Source organism: Rhinatrema bivittatum, chromosome 2, assembly GCF_901001135.1.
Source record: "Rhinatrema bivittatum chromosome 2, aRhiBiv1.1, whole genome shotgun sequence".
Classification (NCBI taxonomy): Eukaryota; Metazoa; Chordata; class Amphibia; order Gymnophiona; family Rhinatrematidae; genus Rhinatrema; species Rhinatrema bivittatum.
In genome coordinates this window covers 60,517,182-60,542,462 of record NC_042616.1, presented here as the reverse complement: position 1 = coordinate 60,542,462, position 25,281 = coordinate 60,517,182, and the positions used below count along the sequence as shown (strand labels likewise).

The window sequence follows — 25,281 nt, the reverse complement described above, 5'->3', positions numbered from 1 at the left end:
AGGCCCCAAACCAGGAGTAAGCAGGAACGCAATTAAGAGGCACAAGAAAACACTGGGAACAAGAAGACCAGATGAGATAAATCAGCAGATTCTGTGACTGTGACTATATGTTTGGGGGCGAGTCTGCTGGGCGGAGTTCGGGGGCCGATCCGGCCCCCGAACTCGCCCAGCAGACGACCCAGGCCGCAGACCCGCCGCTGACCACGAGGCCCGGACACCCCACCCCCTCCCGGAGCTCCAAACCTATCGCAGCGGAGCGGAGCGCAGACGTCAGCGCCAGGGAGGAGAGGCACCTGCAAGCCCTTTAAAGTAAGGGCTCCTTTCGCTGCTCGGCCTTTTTCTTCACGGCCCCAGCCCGAATTGCCCGGCCGCTTCTCCTGCCGCCTCCGATCGCAGATCCGGCCCCCAAACTCGCCCAGCAGACGACCCAGGCCGCAGACCCGCCGCCGACCACGAGGCCCGGACACCCCACCCCCTCCCGGAGCTCCAACCTATCACACACCTCCTCCTAGACTGCTACAGAGACTGCTTCGGAGATAGCCTATCAGAGGACCCTAGGCCGGACTTTAAATCCAGATCCCAACTAGGCGCCGCGCGCCTCGCGTCGCGCGCCGAAGGAGCGCAACAAAAGGGCCCGCCCCTTTGTGCGCCCCTTCGTGCTGCCCCTTTGGACCCTGTGACCCCCCCTGGACCTCCCCGGTCAGCAGAGCAGGCCCCGAAGTATTGTTGCCTGCCTTCCCCAACCTAGACCCTCACAGATCCAGGAACCGCAGAGTGAGTAGGCACCTCCCCGAAGAATCCATCTCCTCCCTCTCAGGAGCTCGTTAGCCTACCCCAGCCTCTTGGATCCCCCAGCCTTTGCAGCCCCTGGACCTTGGCCTTCTTCAGCCTTTGCACTACTCCCCCCCCCCCCCCCCCCCCCCCCCCAGCCTACCTAACCCCCTGCGTGGTATTCTTTAGAATAACCCGCGTCCCTAACACTGTTTAATCTCTTTACCTGTCTAACTGTATCTGCTCAAGCCGTATCAAACTGCTCCATATGTTTAATCTGCATTGAACTGTCTAACTTGCACTGTACTGTCTAACCTGCATTGAACTGTCTAATCTAAATGTTTAATCTGCATTGATCTGCTCTGTTTATCTGCCCCCACCGGCACCACCTACCTCGCATTGTACTCCCTCCCTCATCCAGTCACACCTATACCCTTATTCCCGTCCTGCTACGACCTACCCTTCACATTGCTCCCCCTCTACCACAATGACCACACAAAACACATCCGCCGCATTCACCTCCCCCACAACAGGCACCACCATTTCTCTCCCCTCCGACTACCCCCCACCTATAAGTCCCTACTCCCGATCCTCACGACCCCCATCAACCAACTCCTAGGACTCACTGCCCTCTCTATCATACTGTTCAACGCCCAATCACTCTCAAAGAAAACCCCCATTCTAAATGACCTCCTCATTGACTCTAACCCAGACATCTGTGCTATCACGGAAACCTGGCTCAGAGAAACTGACATAGTCCTCCTGAACCAGCTACCGACCCACTCTTATGATTTCATATCCGTTCCTAGACCCAAGAAAAGAGGAGGTGGTATCCTCCTAGCCTTCAAAAAACACCTTAACCTCAAACTCACCCACTCCACCTCACCCACTAAACTTGAAATTGGCCTTTTCAAGTCTCCCTTGCTACAAATTTGCCTTATTTATGCCCCCCCTGGTTCCATTGAACAAGATCCCTCCCCCCTGATTGAATTCTTAACTACCAATATCAACACTGAGATCCCTTCCATTTTACTAGGAGATTTTAATCTCCATGTTGATGCCACCCCCCTTACCCCCGCCTGTGAGTCATTCCTCACGGCACTCCAGGCACTAGGCCTTAAACAAATTGTCGCCTCCCCCACCCATCAAGCCGGACACTCCCTAGACCTCATATTCATCAACCACTGCTTCCAACCATCCCACCCTCCCTCCTGCTCCCCTGTACCCTGGTCGGACCATTTCCTAATAGAAGCCTTACTTCCCCTTAATTTCCCCGCTACCCCCGCCCCCACTAACAACACCACCATCACCTTTAGGAAACCCTGCTCAGGAGATGAACTAGCTATCGCTATCTCCAATGCCTCAACCAACCTCGACTGCACCAGCCCAGAAACTGCCATTACATCCTGGTTCAGCATAACCCAAGAAATTGCTGACAAACTCTGCCCCATCTCCAGACGTAACCCATCCCAACCCACAAAAAACCACCAACCATGGTACACTACAGAATTAAGATCCCTAAAAATTGCCCTGAGGCAGCGAGAGAGAAGTTGGCGTAAAGCCCCCTCACCCCAACTCGCCACAAGCTACAAATCCGCCCTCCACCATTATAGAATAACCACCCTTAAAACTAAATGAGATTTCTATGCCTCTAAGATCCACCAGTACATCTACAACCCTAAAGCCCTCTTCAATTATATTGCCAACCTTACCAAGTCCCCCCAACCCGCTATCCCTGATAGTGAAGCCGCCGCCAAGAGTGAGGAACTCGCACAATACTTCCTCACAAAAATCACCAACATCCTCCGTAGATTTCAACACCCCTCTCCTTCAACCACCCCTTCTCCTTCAACCACCCCTTCTCCCTCCACGCCCCCTTCCCCCGCCCTTCAACCCTTCCCTTCTACACCCACCCTCCAAACCCTTGACCTGACCTCCTCTAAAGAAGTGGAATTGATTCTCAGAAAACTCAAACCTGCATCTCACCCCTCAGACACTATCCCCACAAAATCTCTCCTCTCCATCCCTACCTCCATCTCCAAACCTATTGCAGACATCATAAATTCCTCCCTCTCCTCAGGTTCTGTCCCCGACGCTCTTAAACAAGCAATTGTTAAACCCCTCCTAAAAAAACCAACATTAGACCCCAAAGACCCTGCCAACTTCCGCCCCATTTCTAACCTGCCCTTCCTCTCCAAAATTATGGAAAAGATTGTGAACACCCAACTTACAGAATACCTCGAAAACAATAACTTTCTGCATCCAGCCCAATACGGCTTCCGTAAGTACCTCAACACCGAAACCCTCCTGCTCTCCCTCTCAGACCACCTGCTCATAGGCATGGACAGAGGCAACTGTTATCTCCTCGCCCTCCTTGACATCTCAGCTGCCTTTGACACCATTAATCACAACCACCTCATCAACCGTCTAACAGACATAGGCATATCAGGCCTAGCCCTGTTATGGTTTAAATCCTATTTATCTAACAGAAAGTTCTCAGTCAAGATAGGAAACGCCAACTCCTCACTCTATCCCTTGTCTCAAGGTGTTCCCCAAGGTTCATCCCTTTCCTCTACCCTCTTCAATATATACCTCACGCCACTATGTCAGCTCCTCTCAGACCTCGGCCTTAAATTCTACCTCTATGCAGACGATGTGCAAATTCTCATTCCCATTCACAACTCTCTCTCAGATGCCCTAGAACTCTGGAACTCATGTCTCTCCAACATAAATGACTTCCTCACAAACATCCACCTCGCTTTAAACTCTTCCAAAACAGAGCTGCTCCTCATCTCTCCCCACCTTCCTCCTAAATCCCTGATCTCCAAAGACCCAGCCTTCAACACCATCACATCCCAAACCTCAGTAAGAGACCTTGGGGTAATTCTCGATCAACAACTCAATCTAAAAAAACAGATCAACGCCATCCTAAAAGAAGGTTTCTTCAAACTCAGTATTCTGAAGAAACTCAGACCCCTCCTACACTATCATGATTTCCGCACGGTCATCCAGGCTACCCTATCCTCTAAGCTTGACTATTGTAATGCCCTCCTCCTCGGCCTACCTTCATCCACCATCAAACCCTTGCAAATGTTCCAAAATGCCATTGCCAGGGTCATCACCAACTCACGGAAGGCTGATCATATCACCCCCATACTCAAAAAACTCCACTGGCTCCCCGTAGTATTCCGTATACTCTTTAAAATCCTTACCATAGTGCACAAATCCATCCACTCGCATAATTCCAACTGGCTTGACGATCCTTTCTCCCCCATACACTCTGAACGACCTATTCGATCTGTCAACAAAGGCACCCTTTCTATTCCCCCTATAAAAAAAGCCCACCTCTCCGCTACTAGGGACCGCGCTCTATCCATTGCAGGACCCAAACAATGGAATGCCCTCCCCACCTTCCTCAGGCTTGAACCTTGCTACTCCAAGTTCAGAAAGAGACTTAAGACGTGGCTCTTTCAACAAGCATACCCTGACTAACCCTCCCTCCCCCCCCCCCCCAAACATACCCTGATTAACCCTCCCTCCCCCCCCCCTCCTACCAGCCCCGTCTAACTGGTTCCCATTTGTTTTTAGGCTCCGGTCAGTATCCTGCTTAAGCCGCCATGTATATACCTGTAAATAGTCTGTTACACGTGTTAATTGCTTTAATTTCCAACCTGCCTGCTCTATGTATATTCCTCCCAGTTTTTCCCCTCCCTGTTGATTGTAATTCCAACCTTCTAGGTACAATGTGAACCGGTATGATGTATGCTTACTAATGCCGGTATATAAAAGGTTTCAAATAAATAAATAATTAAAAATTGTTTACATTTCTAAGAGATATTGACCAGTAGATTGTTTGCCACACATTATTCTGTTGTATGTTTTCTACATGTGTGCGCTGTTTACCCCGCCTGCCTCGTTTGTCTTTTCAAAACAAAACATGAATGAAATTGTTTGATTTTCTTTTGTTTCAACACCTAAAGGAAAAGAAAAGAAAATTATTACTTACCTGCTAATTTTCGTTCCTGTAGTACCATGGATCAGTCCAGACCGTGGGTTATGTCCCCAATCCAGCAGATGGAGTCAGCCCAAAACTTCGAGGGGGCGTCACCATAAGTACTACTACCCCCTCTGCAGGAGTTCAGTATCGAGAATATCAAAGCCCGAGTAATCAGAAACCCCCTGAATTGGATCAAGTTAAAACAAGACGGCAATAATGAGCCGCTGAATTTAAAACAGAGAAACTGTACCATCCCACCAACGGATGGGAGGTCACAACTCGTGTCGATCCCCAAGGGAAGAACAATCACAAATAGTGAAACGGGGAACACGTGAGAAAGCATAGTAAGAGAAGACAAGAAGACACTACTGTATAACAGCTGAGACAAGTCAGACCCCAAGACAGCCGAGCAGGAGTAGAACCCAAAAGCGGTGGGCGTCTGGACTGATCCATGGTACTACAGGAACGAAAATTAGCAGGTAAGTAATAATTTTCTTTTCCCTGTACGTACCTGGATCAGTCCAGACCGTGGGATGTACCCAAGCTTCCCTAACCCGGGTGGGATTCTGCGAGGCCTGCTCGTAGAACCTGTTCGCCAAAGTGTCCATGGACAGACGAGGCGAGGTGTAGTCTGTAGTGTCTCGAGAACGTGTGTAACGATTTCCAGGTGGCCGCTCTACAGATTTCCTGCGAAGACACCGATCGGCTCTCCGCCCAGGAGGCCGCCTGAGAGCGTGTAGAATGCGCCACAATACCGGGTGGAGGAGTCCGCCCCGTCCCGATGTAGGAGGCGGCAATGCCGGCCTTCAGCCATCTGGCAATCGTAGTCTTCGAGGCCTGGGATCCCTTCCGGGGACCAGACCAAAGGACGAAGAGATGGTCAGAAGTCCGAAAGTCATTCGTGGCCTCCAGGTAGATCCGCAGAGTGCGCTTGACGTCGAGGAGACGAAGAGTCCGTGGCTCAGACGAGGAGAAGGAGGGCAATTCCACCGTCTGATTCACATGGAAGGCGGACACCACCTTCGGGAGGAAGGAGGGCACAGTCCGAAGTGAAACGCCCGAATCGGTGAACCGTAGATAAGGCTCTCGACAGGACAGAGCCTGCAGCTCCGAAATACGCCGAGCGGAACATATGGCCACCAGGAACACCGTCTTGAGAGTGAGGTCCTTGATCGTCGCACTCCTCAGTGGTTCGAACGGAGGTCCTGACAGGGAACGTAGGACCAAATTGAGGCTCCAAGAGGGACAAGGATCCCGCAATGGAGGCCGCAAGTGCTTGACGCCCTTGAGAAAACGGAGGATGTCCGGATGGTGTAACAAAGATCCCCCTCCCCGCAGGAGGGAGCCAAGGGCGGCCACTTGAACCCTAAGGGAGTTGTAAGCGAGCCCCTTTTCCACTCCCGCCTGTAGGAACTGGAGGATCTGCGGGACAGACGCCTCCGTGGGTCTTGTGTTCCGGTCGGTACACCACAGTTCGAACACCTTCCAGACCCGCACGTAGGCCACCGACGTCGAAGTCTTCCGAGACCGCAGCAGAGTTGACACTACCGCCTCTGGGTACCCTCGTCGGCGGAGGCGGCGCCTCTCAAAAGCCAGGCCGCAAGACAGAAGAGTTCTGCCTGGTCGAAAAATACCGGTCCCTGGTGTAGGAGGCGGGGAAGATGTCCCAGCCGGATGGGTCCAGCGATTACCAGGTGGAGGAGATCCGCAAACCAAGGTCGTCTTGGCCACTCTGGTGCGACGAAGATCACCGTCCCCGGATGAACTTCTATTCGTCGGAGTACTCTTCCCACCAGCGGCCACGGTGGGAACGCATATAGGAGCAGATCGGCCGGCCACGGGAGCGCGAGAGCATCTACGCCCTCCGCTCCCCTTTCTCTCCGGCGACTGAAGAAGCGAGGCGCCTTGGTGTTCTGTGCGGACGCCATGAGATCCAGGTGGGGGGAGCCCCACCGCCGGACGAGTAGTTGCATGGCCTTGTCGGAGAGCGACCACTCTCCGGGGTCCAGGAGCTGGCGACTGAGGAAGTCGGCCTGGACGTTGTCCACGCCCGCGATGTGTGAGGCCGCGAGGCGGCGCAGATTCCGTTCCGCCCACTGCATCAGCATCGCTGCCTCTAGCGCGACCTGCGGACTGCGAGTGCCGCCCTGACGGTTGATGTAAGCCACCGTGGTCGCGTTGTCCGATAAGATTCTGACTTCCTGATTCCGAAGGAGTGGCAGGAAATGGAGGAGCGCCAATCTGACCGCTCTGGTCTCCAGGCGATTGATGGACCACTTCGATTCCTCCGCGGACCACGTCCCCTGCGTGGCGCTTCGGTCGCAGACGGCTCCCCAGCCGACGAGACTGGCGTCGGTGGTCACCACCACCCAATTTGGTAGGTCGAGGGACACGCCGCGAGCCAGATTCCCCGGTACCATCCACCAGTTCAGGCTGTTCCTGGCGAACTGGGGCAGCGGAAGAATCACCTGGTAGTCCTGCGAGAGCGGTTTCCAACGGGACAGAAGAGCTCTTTGTAGAGGACGGAGGTGCGCAAAAGCCCAAGGAACCATGTCGATGGTGGAGCCCATCACCCCCAGGAGCTGAAGATAGTCCCAGGAGGTGGGAGCTGGTAATGCAGAGAATCGCTGTATATGTTCCCGTAGGGCGTGCGCCTTGTCCTGCCGTAGGAAAACCGCTCCCAGTCGGGTGTCGAAGGTCGCCCCCAAGAAATCCAAGCGCTGCGAGGGCACGAGGGAACTCTTGGAGAAGTTCACCACCCATCCTAGGGACTGCAGAAACTCTATCACCCTGGCCACCGCCGCCTGTCCATGTCGAAAGGACTTCGCTCGAATGAGCCAATCGTCCAGATAAGGATGAACTAGAATCCCCTCCTTCCGGAGGGCAGCCGCCACCACTATCATGATCTTGGTAAAGGTGCGCGGGGCCGTTGCCAATCCGAACGGAAGAGCCACAAACTGGAAATGCTGATCCAGGATCTTGAACCGTAGTAGGCAATGATGCTCCTGGCGAATGGGAATGTGAAGGTAGGCCTCCGTCAGGTCCAAGGAGGCCAGAAACTCCCCTCGATGAACCGCCGCGATCACCGAACGTAGCGTTTCCATGCGGAACCGGGCCACCCGAAGGGATCTGTTGACTTCCTTCAGGTCCAGGATGGGGCGGAAGGAACCGTCTTTCTTCGGTACGACGAAGTAGATGGAATAATGGCCCGAGCCCACCTCTCCGGAGGGTACGGGCGTAATGGCACCTATCTCCCACAATCTGTCCAGGGTCAGCTGCACCGCCCGTCGCTTGATGGCCGACCCGCAGGGAGAAAAGATGAACCGTCCCTTCGGAGGGCGGGCAAATTCCAACGCGTAGCCGTGTCCTATGGTGTCCAGAACCCACTGATCCGAGGTGATCCGTGCCCACTCCTCGTAAAAGAATGCCAGCCGTCCCCCGATCTTGGGAACGGCGGAGTGGGCGAGCTGAACATCATTGAGAGGATTTGGGCAAGGGCTGTCCCGCCATGGGCGCGGCCCGCGCTGGGCGGCGCCCGCGAAAGGAACGGGACCATGGCTGAGCCCTGGAGGGAGGGGGCCGGGAGACCGCCGGCCTGTAACTCCTGTAGCGTCTTTGCGCCCTCGCTCTGGTCCGGGAGGACGGGAACGACCTGGTAGAGCGATATCTGTCTTCCGGCAGGCGATGGACCGCGTTTTCTCCCAGCGACTTGATGATCTGGTCCAGCTCCTCTCCGAACAGGAACTTACCCCTGAAGGGCAGGGAACCCAGGCTCGACTTGGAGGACGTGTCCGCTGCCCAGTTGCGGAGCCAGAGGAGTCGGCGCGCCGCCACTACCGAGGCCATGGAGCGTGCAAGGATCCTGAATAGATCGTAGGAGGCATCGGCCCCGTATGCCACTGCGGCTTCGAGCCGATCCGCCTGGGCGGCCTCCCCGGGAGGCAGCACCTGGGAAGTGAGCAGTAGCTGTACCCAGAGAAGGCTGGCTCGCTGGGCAAGAGAGCTACACATCGCTGCCCGCAGTCCCACTGCGGAGACCTCGAAGACCCGCTTGAGGAATACTTCCAACTTGCGATCCTGCGTATCCCGCAGCGCCGCTCCACCCGTCACCGGAATGGTCGTCCTTTTCGTGACCGCCGTCACCGCGGAGTCCACCCTGGGTACCTTGATGAGATCTAGAAAATCTTCCGGCAGCGGGTACAGCCTCTCCATGGCTCTGCTGCCCTTTAGCGCAGCTTCCGGGGCATCCCATTCCCGAGTGAGAAGTTGCAGGAACGACTCGTGGATGGGAAAAGCCCGCGCCCGCGGACGAAGAGCCGCCAGGACCGGGTCCCCCTTCTTCGAAGAAGTGACGACCGAGGGCGCGACTGGAGCTGGCGGGTCCGGCGGGGGATCGAGGTCCAACCCCTGAATGATTTGTGGGATTAGGTCATCCAGCTCTTCCCGCTGGAATAGTCGCAGCGTGCGTGGATCCTCTCCCTCCGAGGTCGACTCCCCTTGTCCCGAACCGGCAGGGTCCGATCCTGGGGAGACTGGGTCCGAGCCAGCCACCCCCGAGCCCACAGGAAGCCGGACGTTTGTGGGGAGCTGTGGGGCCCCCACGCCCCCCGGAGGGGGGGGGGCCGAGGAGAGGGACGAAGGGCGCGGTAGTTTGGGGGGCGGAGGCCCCGTGGGAGCTGCCAGCTCCTGCAGGTATGCTGTGTGCATCAAACGAATAAACTCTGGGGAGAACCCCGGCCTACTCGGGGGAATCTCCGTGGGGGAAAAACCCGGGGGGCCCTGCTCCTGTGAGTCCAGCTCCGGATCTTCCTCCGGAAGCAGGTTCGGGGGAGAATCCCCTGGAGCCTCCCCATCCCCCAGCGCTGTCCGATCTTCCTCGCGTCGCAGCGCGTGCAAAATGGCCGCCGTTCCCGCCAAGAATGGGGGAGGGGCCGGCCCACGGCGCCCGGGCAAAGCTGACAATGGAAACCGAGTGCGGGGCCCGGACGTGCCTTCCCCCCCTGGGAGGCACCTGGCACAGATGCCCTCCCTGGAGATGCGCGAGCCGGGCTCGCCGCAGGCCGAGCAACGCGACGGCCGCGGCATATCCGGCGTTCAGAGGAACCACCCCCGGCTACTAAAGTCCCTCGGTGAGTCTCAGGGCGGGGGGGGGGGGGGGGGGGCCGCGAGACGGTGCGCCGCTGCGGGGGGGCCCGGACGGCCTGCACAACCCGCGGAGAAAACAAGCGGCGCCGCGGGGGGGCCTGTCCTGGCCTCGCAACCCGCTGAAGACGAGCACCCTGCTCCCTGCAGCCCACGAGGAGCGCACAAGATGGCCGCGGGAGCGAGGAAAATTGCTGGTAGGCCGGTCACACCGGCAGTCGTAATTCAGCCCGCTGAAAATAAAAACTACAGCCCAGCAAAGCAAGAAAAACAACTTACCCCGGCAAGAACACAGGCCGTGCTGAGGAAACAAAGGAGACAGAGAGCCAGCACAAGGAAGGAGCCCCGCCTCCCCAATTAATCAATTAGTTAGCTTTTTTTTTTTTTTTTTTTTAAATAAAGCACAACTTGATCCAAGACAAGACAGAGACAGAGAAGAAATATTCCAACTAAGGGAAAAAAGAGAATAGGTTACAGGAAATCGGGAGCAAGCCCAGATTCCCCTACTCGCATCTGCTGGAGTCAGAAGATACTGAACTCCTGCAGAGGGGGTAGTAGTACTTATGGTGACGCCCCCTCGAAGCTTTGGGCTGACTCCATCTGCTGGAGTCAGAAGATACTGAACTCCTGCAGAGGGGGTAGTAGTACTTATGGTGACGCCCCCTCGAAGTTTTGGGCTGACTCCATCTGCTGGATTGGGGACATAACCCACGGTCTGGACTGATCCAGGTACGTACAGGGAAAAAGGTAATTTTTCTATTTAATTTCAAATGAAAGCACATCCCTAACTTTTAACCAAAGGGTATTTATAAAGAAATAACGTAAGAAAGCTGGAGGAGCTGGCAGCTGGGTTTCAGTACTAAAAAATTCAGAGTTATGCATTTGAGGTGCAGAAATCAGAAGGTGCGGTATGAGACCTTGGGATGATGCTATCCAATGACTTCAAGGGCGGTGACCTAGTAGAGATACTTAAGTTGCTTAGGGAGCAACATAACTAGTAGCAAATAGGAAGCGATTATACCGTTGTACAGATCATTGGTGAGGAGATAGATAAGGCAAAGGTAATCCATAGAAGGGCTACAAAATAGTAAGAGTTCTGCACCAGAAACCCTATGGAAAGGAACGTAGGGATCTAGAGGTGAGGAGAGACAAAAGCATGAAAGGTATTAATAATGCACAATGGAAACGAAGATTTAGAATAAGGGTTCATGACATGAGGCTCCAAGGGAGCAGACTCAGAAGCACCATCACAAAAAGATTTTTCATGGAAAGGATGGTAGGTGCATGAAACACCCTCCTGGAGCAAGTGGTGGAGGTTAAAACAGTAACAGACTTCAAGAAGACGAGGGATAAGCACAGAGGACCCTTAGTTGTAAAATAGTAAAGAGATAGTAGAAGCATGATCTAGCGGCATAAGTTTATAGTACCCTACTCAAATGATTCAAGAACAAGTTTTGGAGCTGCCAGAATAAATGCCAAAGTGAGTAATATGAAATATTAAAAAGTCCTTACACAAATGCAGGCAACCACAGTCAAGACTCTCTGGCAGGCTACAGTTGACTAGTAGCCGAGTCTATCTGACAGGCTGCAAGTACAGGAATATCTAGAAGTCTTAGCAGAAATGTAGGCTCTCATATTGCCACCCAGGTCTGTCTGGTAGGCTACACAGGGGACCTAGGAAACTGGATGTTTGGTGAACAGCCACAGAAGTATTTGTAGCTATTTAGGTTGTTTCAAAGCTTTGTAGTTAGACATGGGAAGTTGTTAGGACTGCCAGAGGCAGGTGACATACCTGAAAGTCTGGAGCAGAGTGTCTGGATTTGGTCTTGCTTGGGGCCCCTGCTTCCAAAGTGATATACCAAGTGGCAAGGTTCAGAAGCCAGGTTCTCAGTAAAGACCAGAGTCTGGAGTGCGAGAGCCAGGTTCTGGACAAAGACTGAATTTAGGGTTCCAGGACTGTATTAATGAGTCAGATAGGGGAAAAAATTCAAGAAATCAGGTCTAGAGTGAAGATTAGAACCAGGAGGTCAGAACCAAGACTCCAGGAGAAGACTGGTATCAGGGATCCAGGAGTCAGATTTCAGATGAAGATCAGGTTCAGGAATTCAGGAGCTGATAGAACAATGGACAGAACCAGTGATCCCAGAAGCTGAACAGTGTTAGCAAACACTTGAGTCTCTCTGGAGTTTAAATGCAGGCCTCTATTACGGCTCCACTCTTGGCCTGACCAATTCACTCTAGCTGGTGAGGTCTTATTCGTCTGTCTTGTCATCAACTCTATTTATGCTGCTGGTTCCACTTATCTGCTTTCCTGGCTCCTTGCTTAGGAAGTTGCCTCTGGCCTGGCAGTTACTGGTTCTCACCCCAGTTTTCCTAACAGAGGGTTCCTGGATGTGAACTAAATAGGAGATCTTATGTGCTCATCTGCCTACAATGGTAGGACACAAAGAATGAAGATGATAAAATCTGTCCTGGACAAGAAGTGATATCTTACAAGCAGTCATGCTCTATAGCTGGCATCCTTAGAAGGATGGACAAGAATAACTGGGTACACTAGATGGGCTGATTGGTCTTTTTCTGTTGTCATCTACTGTTACCATGTATGTAAACACAAAGCAGGTCCAATATGAACAGTAAGCCAAGGTCAAAATCAGAAATTCCAAATCCAGAGGAACAAGGAGACAAAGTGAACTTGCCTAGGGTCACACTGAGTCAGTGACAGAGGCTAACTTGAAATCAATTCTCTAGACTTCTTTTAAATCATTTGCCAGTAGACCTTTCCTCCTACCAGTTTGATCTTCTCACCCTGTATATATCAGAACAAGATTAGAGCAAGGTCAAGCCATTCCTTGACCCTGATTCAATTGAGCAAACCTTATCACAAGCTCTCATTCATCTCTATCCACAATGTCAGGCTGGTAACCTCTGATGGCAAGAAAATGTACAATGGGACAATGAGACACTGCCTCTTACCATAGGCCCAGTTGTTGCCTCTTCCACTCTGTCCCAGGATAAGATTGGAGTCTCTGAAAACACTGCAACAAGGAAAATAAAAGTACAGATAAGGAAAAGGTCAGCTCCGTTTCAATTAAATTCCTTACTGTGTAGAGGGGCGAGGAGTCTTAACCCATTATGTCCCAAAGTTTTTAAGAAGCTATCCTTTAAATAGGACACTGGGACATAATGGGTTAACAGGGTACCAAATTTCCTGTTGGAAAGGGGTGGAAAAAAATTCATCCATCTGACCACTGCTGTTTTATATAGTGATGTGTGTCATGGCAAACTGTAACAATTTTACATAATCTCATGCATGGCACACTTAGAAATGTGGCAACACAAATGTTCTAGAGTAAAAACTCCAATTTGAATAATTTGATACCTGAAGGAAAGCAAAATTGCATATCTGTAATAGGTGTTATCCCAGGACAGCAGGATGTAGTCCTCACATATGGGTGACATCATCGATGGAGCCCTGACACGGAAAAACTTCTGTCAAAGTTTCTAGAAACTTTTGACTGGCACACTGAGCCCACTGAGCATGCCCAGCATGCCATGATATTCTCATCCACAGGGGTCTCCCTTCAGTCTCGTTTGTAGCAATAAAAAATGCGAGCGAAAAAATAAAATAATAAAACGTATTGGACCCAACTCTGCGGGGTGGCGGGTGGGTTTCGTGAGGACTACATCCTGCTGTCCTGGGATAACACCTATTACAGGTAATCAATTTTGTTTTATCCCAGGACAAGCAGGATGATAGTCCTCACATATGGGTGATTAGCAAGCTACAGGCTGAGTCATCTTTGTTGTTGACCAACAGCGCACAACTTGTGCAACAGGCACAACAACTTGTGCGATGTTGGAAAAAATGAGGCAGCCTGAAATCACAGCAGACTGGATGTGGAAGGAGTTGGGTATTAAACTGGGAACAAGTTCTTTAAGACAGATTGGCCATAGGCGGAATCTTGTTGTCCTTCCTTGTCCAAACAGTAATGTGCTGCAAAGGTGTGACATGAACTCCAAGTTGCAGCTTTGCAGATATCAGCAATAGGCACAGAACGGTAGTGTGCTACTGATGTTGACATAGCCCTTACTGAGTGTGCTTTTACTCGCCCCTGGAGAGGAATGCCTGCTTTTTCATAGCAGAATTCGATACAGTCTGCTAGCCAGTTGGAGAGAGTTTGTTTTCCCACTGCAACTCCTGGTTTTTTTTTGTCAAAAGAAACAGAGAGTTGGGTGGATTTTCTATGGACTGCAGTGCGGTTCACGTAAAAAGCTAGCGCACGTTTACAATCTAAGGTGTGCAAAACTCTCTCGCCCTGGTGAGAGTGTGGCCTTGGAAAGAAAGTAGGCAAGACTATGGATTGATTGAGGTGAAAATCCGTTACCACTTTTGGTAGGAATTTGGGGTGAGTATGAAGGACTACTCTGTCATGCAGGATCCTTGTGTAGGGTGAGTATGTGACAAGCGATTGTAACTCACTGACCCTCCTAGCAGAAGTAATGGCTACGAGGAAAAATACTTTCCATGTAAGAAATGTTTCATCACAGGAGTGCAGAAATTCAAACGGGGATCGCATGAGCCTCGCTAGCACTAAATTTCGGTCCCATTCAGTAACCAGTGGTCGAATGGGAGGCTTAAGGTGGAGTAAGCCCCTCATAAATCGACTCACTAGGGGTTGCGCAGTTATCGGTGCACCCCTATTCCCTTGTGGTATGCTGCTATGGCACTTAGGTGTACCCGCACAGAGGATGTCTGGAGACCAGAATCCGAAAGGTGGCACAGGTAATCCAATAAAGAAGGAGTGAGGCAAGAGAAAGGGTCAAAACCTTTTTGCGTGCACCACTTGGTAAATCTGGTCCACTTAGAGTGGTAAGATTTACGTGTGGAAGGCTTTTGTGAAGCTACAAGAACTTTAGAGACTTGAGTTGAAAGATTACGTGGTTGCAGAATTAAGCTTTCAACATCCAAGCTGTTAGGGCAAGAGTTGGCAAGTTGGGATGACGCAACTTGCCCTGATTCTGAGTTATGAGAGTGGGCGCTGTGCCCAGGCGAATTGGTTCTCTGATCAAGAGGTCGAGGAGTATGGGAAACCATACTTGTCGAGGCCAGTAAGGGGCTATGAGGATCATTGACCCTCTGTCCGGTTGTAGCTTCATGAGAGTTTTAGATATGAGCGGACTCGGAGGATACGCATATAGAAGTCCTGTGTTCCAGGGGCGAGCAAATGCATCCCTGGGGAACGTTTGTCGATGGCCGTGGAGGGAGCAGAATCTTTCCACTTTATGATTCAGTTTGGACACAAAGAGGTCTATGGTTGGGCAACCCCAGCGTTGAAAGATTTTGCTCGCTACACCGGAATCCAGAGACCATTCGTGGGGATGGAAATGCCGACTGAGATTGTCTGCTAGGACTTTTGTATGCCTGCCAGATAAGTTGCTCAGAGATGCATGGAGTGCTCGAGAGCCCAGGCCTAAATCTTTACTGCTTCTTGACAGAGCAGATAAGAGCCGAACCTCCCTGCTTGTTTATGTATCACATTGCTACTGTGTTGTCTGTCTGTATCAGCACAGTCTTGTTTGAGAGGCAGTCTTTGAAGGCATAAAGGGCATAACGCATCACTCGAAGTTCTAAGAAGTTTATCTGACACTTCATTTCGAGCGTAGTCCACATACCTTGTATTTGAAGGCTGTTGACGTGTGCTCCCCATCCCAAGTTGGAGGCATCCGTGGTCAAGATGACTTGTGGAGTTGATTGCTGGAATGGTAGACCAGCTTTCAAGGCAGTTTGGTTTGTCCACCAGTGGAGCGAAAGGCGTAATTGGTGGGTGATTTAAACTGTGTATAACAGTGGTTGGAAAGCTTGAAACCATTGAGATTTCAAAGTCCATTGAGTTCTTCGCATGGCTAACTTCGCCATAGGGGTAACATGTACTGTAGATGCCATGTGTCCTAGTAGCACTAGAAGTTGATGGGCAGAGGCAAACTGGCAGTGGGTTATAGAGTTCGCCAAGCATGCTAGATTGTTGGCATGGTTATTTGGAAGAAAAGCTTTTGCCACTGTGGTGTCTAGGTCTGCTCCGATGAACGTGAGGAGCTGAGATGGCTCAATGTGGGATTTTTGATAGTTGATTAGAAATCCCAGGGAGTGTAATAGCATTATTGTGCTTTTTAAGGCAGACAGAGCTACCTGTCTGGATGGACTCCTGATTAGCCAATTGTCTAGGTAGGGAAAAACATGAATGCTGTTTTTTCTTAGATGTGCAGCAGTCACTGCTAGACATTTTGTGAATACTCGAGGTGCAGAGGAGAGTCCGAATGGCAGGACTCGATACTGGTAATGATGCTTTCCCACGACAAATCATAGGTACTTGTGATGTTGTGTGGAAATAGGTATATGTGCATAGGCGTCTTGAAGATCTAGAGAACAGAGCCAATCTCCCTGTTAAAGCAAAGGAAGAATGGTTCCCAGGGATACCATCTGGAACTTTTCCTTTTGAAGAAATTTGTTGAGATTGCGGAGGTCTAAGATGGGGCGAAGGCTACCTGTTTTCTTTGGGATTAGGAAATAACGGGAATAGAACCCTTTGCCTTGTTGAGACCGGGGAACTGGTTCGATAGCCCTGGTAGTCAGCAGGGTTGAGAGTTCTACTTGAAGTTGAGATGTGATGACAGTGCATGTCCAAATTGGGATGGGTGGAAAATGTGGGGGTATTGTGTCGAATTTGAGATGGTATCCCCAATTCAGTATGGCTAATACCTATTGATCTTTGGTGATGAGACACCATTGGTCTTTGAAATGATAGAGTCGACCTCCTACAGGTAAGTGGGGCATGGGATTGATGGAGAGGCTTCTGTTCTCTTGATGTTCTTCAAAAACCAGCTGCTGGTCCTGATGGTGGAGGTGGCTAGGTTTTTGCATGCTTTGGCTGGCGTGGACGTCCTCTTTGTGGTGGACGGTAGGGATGTGCCAAAGAAGTAGGTAGATAGTACCTTCTAGGCCTATAGAAGGGCCTCCCCTAGTGTCCCTTCTGGTGAGTTTTCATACTGAGGATGGCTGATCCGATGGCAATCTGGAGAGCTGACGGAGTGTCTCGGGGTGATCTTTTAGTTGGGAGACAGTGTCCTGAATTTTTTCTCCGAAGAGATTGTGTCTAGTACATGAGAGATCTACCAGTCTCTCTTGGACTTCTAACCTGAGGTCCGAGGCCTTGAGCCAAGCCCACCTCCATGCACTGAATCCAGCGGCTCACAGATGGGCGGATGTTTCAAAGGAGTCATAGGCTGCCCATACTTCGTGTTTGCCGGACTCGAGGCCTTTGGCAATCAAAGTGTTTAGTGACAACTGTTGTTGTTCAGGGAGGTTATCACCAATAACTTGAACTTGTTTCCACAAGTTTCTTTGATACTGCATCATATATAGCTGGTATGCCGCAATCCTGGACACTAGCATGGATCCCTGAAAATCCTTTCTTCCTAAGCCATCTAAAAACTTTCTTCCTAAGCCATCTAAAAACTACACTCTTCTGCCCTGGTGGGGCAGAAGAGTGTAGTTTTTGCTTCCTGGCTTTTTTCTGAGCCGATTCAACTGGCAATTGTGGTTTCTGGAAACCTGGGGTATGTTGGACCAGGTATGTTGGACCAGGTATGTTGTATCTGTTCTTCTGTTTACAGCAGGTACAGAGCAAGGATGTTCCCATAATCGATGCTGAAGTTCCAGAAGCACTTCATGAATGGGTATCGCCATCACCTCCTTTGGTGCATCTACAAATTGTAACACTTCAAGAGTTTTGTGTCTTGTATCCTCTTCAGTAAGCAATTCAAAGGGAATTGCATCTGCCATTTCCTTTATGAAGTTTGCAAAGGATAGGTCCTCAAGAGGGTACTTCCTTCTCTCTTCTGGTGGAGAAGGTTCTGATTCTAAATCTTCAGTATCAGTGTCAGTGTCTACATCCTCCCAAGGACTATAGTGAGGCTGAAAATGTGATCTAGAGGGATCAAGTTGTCTTTTGGAAGAGGATGTTTTGTTTTAGAAGCAGACTTCGATGGTTGACTTGGAATCTGCTTTGGTACTGAAGGAGGCAGAAAAGGCATCGATGGGGAATCGAAAGGCATCGATGGCCGGCATCACCCGATGGACAAGGTTGTAAAGGCATCAATGGATCCAGGAGTGGCATCAAAGGTAATGAAGGTGCAGGGGGGTTTTGAAGACCCGATGGCCCAGGGAAGAAATCCGAGTCCCTTCCATCATCCTCCGATGAGCCTGGAATAGAAATTGAAGGAATCATCGGTGGATTTTTAAGCATCAATGGTGTCGATGGCTGCATCGGGGGAGCCATCGGAGGCATTGGTATCGGTGCTGGAAAGACACCGATTAAGGTGTCGATTCTATTTAGCAGAGGTTGAAAGATCGATGGTTCTGACGTTGGTGCCGGTAAATGTACCGGTGCTGGCATCGAAGGAGGCTGGAATTTTTTAAAAGCCTCGATGATCACCTGTTGAACCATGGAAGTCACTTCTTCCCTGGAGACTGGGACTGTGTCCACTGTCACAGGAGAAGGTAAGACTGGCACTACTGGCACTTCCACAACAGAGCGTTGGTGGCACAGTATCTGACACCGACCCTGGTGGAGAGCGCCTCGGTATCTCAGGTACAGAGGGGCATGGCGGCTCTAATACCCAGATCCGCTTCGGCATCGGCTCAATGCCCTTCAGTGCCAATGTGGATACTGTTTCTCCCGATGGAACAGAGACAGAACGGTGTAGATGGTGTCTCTTTTCACGATGCTCTCTAGTGGATATCGATGAAGATGCTATTGAAGATCCGGATGGGGCTGCTGATGGACGGTCATCAGCCTTTTTCTTTCCTCAATGCTTTTCAACAGACGGTGTTGATTTCTTCGGTGACAATGTCAGAGATGACGATGGAGTGATCTTTTTAAACAGCTCCTCCATTTTATCCAAACGGGCATGCCTGCCCTTCGGTGTCATCTGGGTGCAGGTAGTACATGCACGGACATCGTGGTCTGATCCCAGGTATAAAACGCAAACGTCATGTGGGTCTGTTATCGACATTGTTCGGGTACAATTTGGACATTTTTTGAATCCTGAGGCAATGGTAAATAAATGGGCTGGGTAACAGTCGATGGCTTGTGGGTACCAAGTAAAAGGTGACTGGAATCGACCGAAAACCGACTCAAAAAGTACTCACTGAGCCATATGTTGAAGGGAGACCAGAGCAGACAATTTTGTGACTGAAAAGTTATATTTTCCGTGAGGAAAACTCACAGAGCTCCTATCACATGAGGCTTACAGCAACGCAGAAAAAAAAAGAGACTGAAGGGAGACCCCTGTGGCTGAGAATATCATGGCATGCTGGGCATGCTCAGTGGGCTCAGTGTGCCAGTCAAATGTTTCTAGAAACTTTGACAGAAGTTTTTCTGTGTCAGGACTCCATCGATGAAGTCACCCATATGTGAGGACTATCATCCTGCTTGTCCTGGGATAAAGAATAAAATGCCTCTAATTTAGCCAAGAAAGCTATGGCAGAAGCCATTAGCATACAGTTAAGACATGACAAGCAGTGCTCCATCTGTTCACCAGGACAGGATAAGCAATTCTGGTCCTATGACATCACAAACAGGTCAGGTTTTCAGGATATCCACAATCAATATGCATAAAATATATTTGCATATAATAGAGATAATACATGCAAATATCTCTCATGCATATTCATTATGAATATCCTGAAAACCTGACCTGTTTGTGGCACTTGAGGACTAGAGTGCCTACCCATGCACTAGAACATGCACTGTCCTGAGGTTAAAGGCAGTCTGTCCCAAAATTCTGAAGACTATTGTCATGACCATTTCACCTATAGTCTAGGACAATTCATTTCCAGCTCTTAAGGCCACAAACAGGTTTGGTGTTCAGGATAACCCTAATGAATATGCAGAGACAGATCTGCATACAATTAAGGCAGGATACTTGCAAATCTGTCTCATGGATATTAATTAGAAATACCCTGAAAACTGACCCATTTGCTGCCCTACAGAACTGATCCTTGGTGTCTTAATATTACTATAATAGGTTCATTTTTAAATCATGTTATTGATTTTACATATATCTCATGTTAATTCAAGATATTAACCTTTCCATGATAGAGAATGAAAACAATATCACAAAACTGACCCAGCAGCCTATAACAGCATAGCTTGTAGCCTACAGCACTCAAGGCTAAATTTGATTATGCATCTGATCAGAAAAGTAGTGCTTGAATCCCCTCTGCCCGCGTAGCGCCTAAGTGTCAGAACAGTAAAGCAAGGTATTTTCTGTTTAATGGCTATAGGTTGCAACATCATAATTTGCTTGCAAGTGTCTCTTCTTTGAGGAGAAACAGGAATGCAGACAGAAATTCCCAGATGGCTCAGCATGGACTTATTGAAGCCAATATTCAAAGGCATTTAGCTAAATAACTCACAAGTTATCCAGCTAAATGGCAAGTTTTTGAATATTGAAACATTCACCTAGCTAAAATCCAACAGGATAAAAAGAGGCATACCTGGGGTGGACCTGAGTTATATAGCTAACTTAGCCAATTTTCAGTTCTATCTTCAAAGATATCCAGTTAAGCTTCTGTTGCAGCTTATAAGTGATTTACAATTGGGGGATAAACATGGCCGACAGTGGAAAGAGCCCATAGGCTCGGTATGTGTACTCGGACAGTTATTGAAAAATCTTAAACTTTGCACTCAAAGTAGATATTCTTAGAGCCTACAGAACGAAAGGCAATTTGATGTATAAAGGATATAAAATCTTGCTATTTCAAGCCTATTCATTATTGGATATGGCAAAAAGGGTAGTTTTTTTCTCTTATCTGTGTGCAATTAGCAAAAAGGAAAATTCATTTCAATCTCAATTTCCATTGAGGCTATGGTTGATCAAGAAGGAGAAACCTGTTGTATTTGAGCCACTGAGGTAGAATGCACTTTGCTCAAGACTTAGGCCCAGATTAAAGCTTTGTGATGTAGGCTTTATTTTAGCAAGCTTTGACTGGAAACAGTTCCATTATTGCTGAGTGACAGGGAGGCGAATATTGGAAAGCTCAGTCTTAATTTGGATGCAACTTTATTAGACCTACTATTCTTTCTAGATACATAAATGTTTGAGTTCCGGGTGACTGAAGACACACCCATATCACTTTCATGATTGAGAGACTTGACATTTAATGTTACTAAGCTTTGGAAGTAAGCAGCCTGACTCATTAGTTAAATATACTGCTGTGGAGCCTTTATATTAAGGGTAATCATATGGAAACTTAAGGCTTGCCCCTTTTGTTCAAAACTCTCTACCTTGGAAAAGGAGCTGGATGACTTTAAAGCTGAATTAGCTTCAATAAAGAGAGTCTCAGCCACTGTACATTATTCATGAAATAATTTCCCCTTACCACTAAATAACCAAAACTCAAGAAAAAAAAGATTTACTGTGGGCTCAGGTAGGATAAGACCTGTAACACACAGACACCCATTATTGAAAGCTGCGCAGTCCACAACTCTATCCCCCCACACACACAGGCCATTAAGGAACTTAAAAAGTATTACAGTGGGCTCTGGTAGAATTAGACCTGTGTTCCGGAGACACACACTGTATCAAGTGCAACAAGTACAAAATGCCTTCTCTGTATTAAATTCTGAAGAAGTCCTTGAGAAAAAGATTGAAGTGTTATCAGAAAAGAGAGAAAAAACCCAATGCATACAGAAATTCCAGATCAGAAACCAAAGAAAAAAGCTCACGGTGATGGATGACTCTGTCATCAGAGGCACTAATCTCTTCCCTTGCACAAATGCAAAGAGAAAAGTGGATAACAAAACTCAACTAAATAGGTCACAAAAGGAGTCCAGGAACTGCAGTAACCTGAACAAAGAAAGCTGGAAAGCTATGAGCACAAATGCTCGTAGTTTGGGTAATAAAATCCCAGATCTGCAAGCCCTAATGGTGGAGGCGGACTTGGACATTGTTGCTGTCATGGAAACGTGGTTTACGGAATCTCAAGACTGGGATACGGCAATACCAGGCTATAACTTGTTAAGGAAGGACAGAGAGGATAGGAAAGGGGGAGGAGTGGCTCTTTATGTCAGAAACAATATCCTCAGGTCCTGGTAAAAAGGTGGCAGAACACCATTCTAGGTAATTCCACCAGACTGAAAGCTCTGGGTAACAGACACAAAAAAGAATTGAATTAGAAGTTTGAAATTTGTGAGCAATAGCTTAGTAGCAGCATTACTGCTGTCAAGTTTCAAACTTGTGCTAATTCAACCTCTTTTTGTGATTGTTCTTTGTGTTGCAGTGTCTGCTTCAGGATCACACCCTCACTTCCTTTTCCCTGCAGAACAGGAGCGGAAGGGATGGAATAACAGGCGGGGGAGGGATGCTTCAGGTTCTGAAGCATCTGAGCATCTGAGCATCAGATGAGCTGCAAGGAAGCATCTGAGCTGCAAGGAAGATGGGGCAATGAAGAAGCACTATGGGCCGACTTAAAAAAAGATGGGGCATCCATTTTTATTGGAGTGGTTTACAGGCCTCCAAACCAAAAGGAAGAGCTGGACAGAGATCTGGTTGAAGACATCCACAGGATAGGAAAGAAAGGAGAAGTGTATTCGATGGGGGGAGAAAGGCTGATATGCACAGAGCAGGAGAGAGACCTTGGGGTGATGGTGTCTAATGATCTAAAGTCGGCGAAACAAATTGACAAGGCGATAGCTAAAGCCAGAAGAATGCTGGGCTGCATAGAGAGAGGAAAATTGAGTAAGAAAAGGGAAGTGATTATCCCCTTGTACAGGTCCTTGGTGAGACCTCACCTGGAGTATTGTGTTCAGTTCTGGAGACTGTATCTCCAAAGAGACAGAGACAAGATGGAGGCGGTCCAGAGAAGGGCGACCAAAAAGGTGGAAGGTCTTCATCAAATGACTTATGAGGAGAGATTGAAGAATCTAAATATGTACACCCTGGAGGAAAGGAGGAGCAGAGGTGATATGATACAGACTTTCAGATACTTGAAAGGTTTTAATGATCCAAAGACAACGACAAACCTTTTCCGTAGGAAAAAAATCAGCAGAACCAGGGGTCACGATTTGAAGCTCCAGGGAGGAAGATTCAGAACCAATGTCAGGAAGTATTTCTTCACGGAGAGGGTGGTAGATGCCTGGAATGCCCTTCCGGAGGAAGTGGTGAAGACCAGAACCATGAAGGACTTCAAAGGAGCGTGGGATAAACACTGTGGATCCATAAAGTCAAGAGGCCGTCAATGAAGAGTGGGTGGCTCGCCAGAATGACGGCTACTGCCTGGAGATAATACCCTTATTCAATAAACATACACATGGTTACTGTGACTCCATCGCTCTAAGCTTCAACAGCAAGAGGAAATGTGGAAAAAAGGATTTGCACTCACAAAGCGGGGAGTAGCTGGCTTGTTACGGCGGTTACTACCCCAAACCAAATAAGCCTGATACTTCACTTTCAATGCATAACCAGCATAGCTCTCTGCTTCAACGGCAGGGGAGAAGAAAAACTGATACTTCACGCATATCCAGCATAACTCTCTGCTTCAACGGCAGGGGAGAAGAAAAACTGATACTTCACGCATATCCAGCATAGCTCTCTGCTTCAATGGCAGGGGAGAAGAAAAACAACCAATAAGGGCTGAATAACATAGTCTGGGTAAAACAAATAAGCATGGGTGTAGCTTGCTTATTGCGGCGGTTACTACCCCTAACTAATCAAGCTTGATATTTCACTTGGATGCAGCTCCATCACTGCTCTCTACATTAATGGTGGGGGTGGAAGGGAAATAGAACCAAAGAGCTAAGAGAAACAGATAAGTATGAGAAAAAAAATGTGTGAAGCTTGCTGGGCAGACTGGATGGGCCGTTTGGTCTTCTTCTGCCGTCATTTCTATGTTTCTATACTACTTTGAATTCAATTTGGCTGATACAATGCTTGATCTGCTTCATGATACAGACCCAGTTTGAAGCCTTATGATGCATGTTCTTTTGTATAGGAGAGCAGAAATGATTAGGATTGTTCATTATCATTGAAGCTTCATCTGATCTTATTTATGTGATATATATGGGCTAGACTTTTAATATGATCAATGTGAATAATGGCAAATAATTACTGTTTTGCATTTCACAGCTCTTGAATTCATAATGAACTAGCCTGGATAATTTTTTAGAGATTTACTTTCTTGGTTGATTTATACACCAAGAAATGCTACTGTTTATTATATTATTTTTCCTGTGCTTCGGGCTGGCAGTTAAATAATGGGAAGAGGGAGGGCCCCCCATTCACAGAATTACAGTGGCTCATCCACACTGATGGTGGGTCTTAGGGTCTGGTTCATTGGGGGTTAGGGGTTAATGGGAGGTGAGGGGTTGGATGGGGTAGCAGGGATGGGTTAAGTGATGGGGTTCAATGTGGGATATTCTATGGGGCTAAAACCTTCAAAGCAAAGGAGATATGAAATACAAGGTTTTCGGAACATTATGAAGGTCAACTGTTTTCTGTTTTCAACTGGAGTTTGGATTGGGGGACTCTAAGCAGACCTTATTTTGTGGTCAAACAGCTTGGAACAGAGTTTTACCACTTCTTTTCAACTTTAAGAGGCAGAGCGACAGGGGTGTTCTCCTCCAGGATCTCCCCTCCAGGCAGCCTGAAGCAACCTGAAGCATCCCTCCCCCGCCTGTTATTCCATCCCTTCCGCTCCTGTTCTGCAGGGAAAAGGAAGTGAGGGTGTGATCCTGAAGCAGACACTGCAACACAAAGAACAATCACAAAAAGAGGTTGAATTAGCACAAGTTTGAAACTTGACAGCAGTAATGCTGCTACTAAGCTATTGCTCACAAATTTCAAACTTCTAATTCAACTCCTTTTTGTGTCTGTTACCCAGAGCTTTCAGTCTGGTGGAATTACCTAGAATGGTGTTCTGCCACCTTTTTACCAGGACCTGAGGAGGTGGAACACAGCCAATGGTGTAAATCAGTTGTGTGATGAAATACTATAAACATGTTAAGTTGTAGTAATAGTAGTAGTTCTGGTGGGTGAAGGATGGCTGTGGGGGTCGAGCACTAATTGGGGGCTGGGGCATGACTGGGGCAAAGAGGAAGGAAAAGTGTGAAGAGTGGGTTTGGGCGTGTATTGGGAGAGTTCACATCCGGGCCCCATCCCTTCGCACAGGTCACACCTGGCCCTTACCTTGCTCTCTGCTGAACCTCCCCCACTCCATAGTTCCACTTCCTTTTTGTATACAAAATAAGCCCTGAGCTCAGGGTTACATTTTGGGTTCTTTTCTTGAAAGTACTGATCACTGATAGTGAAAA

At 48.9% G+C, this 25,281-nt stretch overlaps 1 protein-coding gene across 5 annotated transcripts in view; it reads right to left on the bottom strand.

Annotated features, from left to right (window-relative positions):
* LOC115084005 (tubulin delta chain-like) overlaps nucleotides 1-25,281 on the bottom strand; it is a 193,534-nt gene that overhangs the window by 119,609 nt on the left and 48,644 nt on the right. For all 5 annotated transcript variants that reach the window (XM_029588249.1, XM_029588248.1, XM_029588246.1 and 2 more), the window contains one exon: nucleotides 12,884-12,945. In XM_029588249.1, the coding sequence (XP_029444109.1) occupies nucleotides 12,884-12,945 (62 nt within the window). The remainder of the gene's footprint in view (nucleotides 1-12,883; nucleotides 12,946-25,281) is intronic.